Source organism: Trypanosoma equiperdum (genome assembly GCF_001457755.1).
Source record: "Trypanosoma equiperdum strain OVI genome assembly, contig: ctg_1817, whole genome shotgun sequence".
Taxonomy (NCBI): Eukaryota; Euglenozoa; class Kinetoplastea; order Trypanosomatida; family Trypanosomatidae; genus Trypanosoma; species Trypanosoma equiperdum.
In genome coordinates this window covers 10711-12593 of record NW_027123857.1, presented here as the reverse complement: position 1 = coordinate 12593, position 1883 = coordinate 10711, and the positions used below count along the sequence as shown (strand labels likewise).

The window sequence follows — 1883 nt, the reverse complement described above, 5'->3', positions numbered from 1 at the left end:
TTTTTTTTTTCATTTGCGCGCCTTTAAAAAATAAAAGGAAAGGAGGAAAGAGGAAGGAGATTTGGTCCCTCTTCTTTTTCATCCTTCTTGTATTCGTTCCGGGGGTTGGCCATTTTTTTTTATTAGTATTGGCTTCGTTCAGTTTCGTTGCTGCCGTACAATTTTGTTGTTTTTTCTACTTCCTCATACCCAACTATTGCAGGAGGGTGTGAAGGCAAAAGTATTTTGATTAAATACACTATCCGCGGGGCTGCATTGCATACGGTGACATGCATCAAACGTCTGCAACTGTGACGACACGGTTGCGGTCTTCACGCGGGGAAATCATAGACCTCGTGCTGCCACGCGATTGTACAGTAGAAAGACTAGTTAACTTCCTTGTGAATCAGTACGACTACCCAAAAGGGACTCGAATAGTACACGACTACCAAGAGATAGGCCCGTGCAGTGCATTGAGTGATTTTCCAGATGGATCACTTATCATTGAGCTTCCCACAAACGTTTCGCAGCGCTCTCGAGTGCAGTCACATCATCAGCATCCGTACTGCACGCAACAACAAACAGACTCCCCAAGGCAGCAGGGCCAACCACAACAAAACGACACCTTGCCATACAATAGGACGATGGAGTCCGCGTATTCGCCAAAGCAGCGAACATTTGCTTCGGGTGTGCGCTTGAGTGGTGGTTCACCTCCATTGGCATCATTGAGTGGATGGCAGTCACCCAAACGGCAGCCGACTTCCGAGCATCAATCCGTTGGTAATGACACGCGATACTCTGCACCCTCAGCTTTTGAATCAGCAAATAGCCGTCCTCAAACCTCCCATCATAACAATGCCGCAACAGGGCGGCAAACGATACCGTCGCCTATGGGGGTGCCATCAAATATTACACGTAGCAGTTTCACAACAGAATCTGAAAGTGCGAAGGCGGCTGATGATTTTCAACCTGATATGAAGCAGCAAAGTCAGCCATCAGAACCCTTGTCTCCGCGGTCAGTAGTGTCGCTCCGTTGCTTGTCTCCTGGTCTGAAGCGAAACGTGTTGCTTACATTACCGGATGAGGCCACGCTGGATGATGTACTTCTCGCAGCCGTAGCACAGGAGCCACGGCTTGCAGGATGTAAACTTGTTTTCCGTGGAAAGCAGCTAAATAACTTGAGCACCAAACTCTCTAGCTGCGGCATTCGCTCAGGAGTTGGTACCATTGAACCTGTGCCCATCAACCCCGACGCGGATGGGATATATTCTCTTTACTTTTCCCCCAACGAAGTCAATGGTGTCCAGAAAACAATGCTGATTGAAATTGAGTCAAATATAGCCGCTATGGAACCGATGGTTAATCAAGATGGACTTACACTAAACCAGAGACAGGGTTACTATGAGGAACTTATGCGCATTCTTTTTCGTACGGATGGATTAAATGATTTAGAGGACGAATGGCGGTTGAGACGCAAACAAGCCGTTAAGCGCCTAACAGAGCTGCAGGACAACCTTAAGGTTGATGGCGTGGTGTGAAGAAGATGTGTTTGCTGTTTCAGCAATCAGGAAGAAATGGAGGAGGAGGAGGAGGGGGAGAGGCAACTTGAGAAGGGAGCCCAACAGTAACAAATGAAGAAAAGAAAAAAACAAAAGGGAATAAGGAGCTTAATGATTAGGGAAGAGGAAGTATTTAGACAGTGAACATGTGATGCCACATTCTTACCTGTCTTTGTGTGTGTGTGTGTGTGTGTGTGTTTACGGGGTTGGGCTGATGATAATTTTTTTTTAAAAAAAGGAAAAAAAAACACACCGGAGGGTGTGGTTAATGTGAAAGAAAAAGAGGAGGAGGAGAATGACAACGAAGCGCAACGAAACGGCTGTTGAAGGAATGGTGAAAAAAGA

At 46.5% G+C, this 1883-nt stretch overlaps 1 protein-coding gene across 1 annotated transcript; it reads left to right on the top strand.

Moving 5' to 3' along the window:
• Positions 1-269: 269 nt before the first annotated feature.
• On the top strand, positions 270-1517 carry TEOVI_000733800 (uncharacterized protein; the record flags this gene model as incomplete). Its single annotated transcript, XM_067223263.1, has 1 exon — positions 270-1517. One exon carries the CDS (start codon positions 270-272, stop codon positions 1515-1517), a length of 1248 nt encoding a protein of 415 aa, XP_067079364.1.
• Positions 1518-1883: the final 366 nt, after the last annotated feature.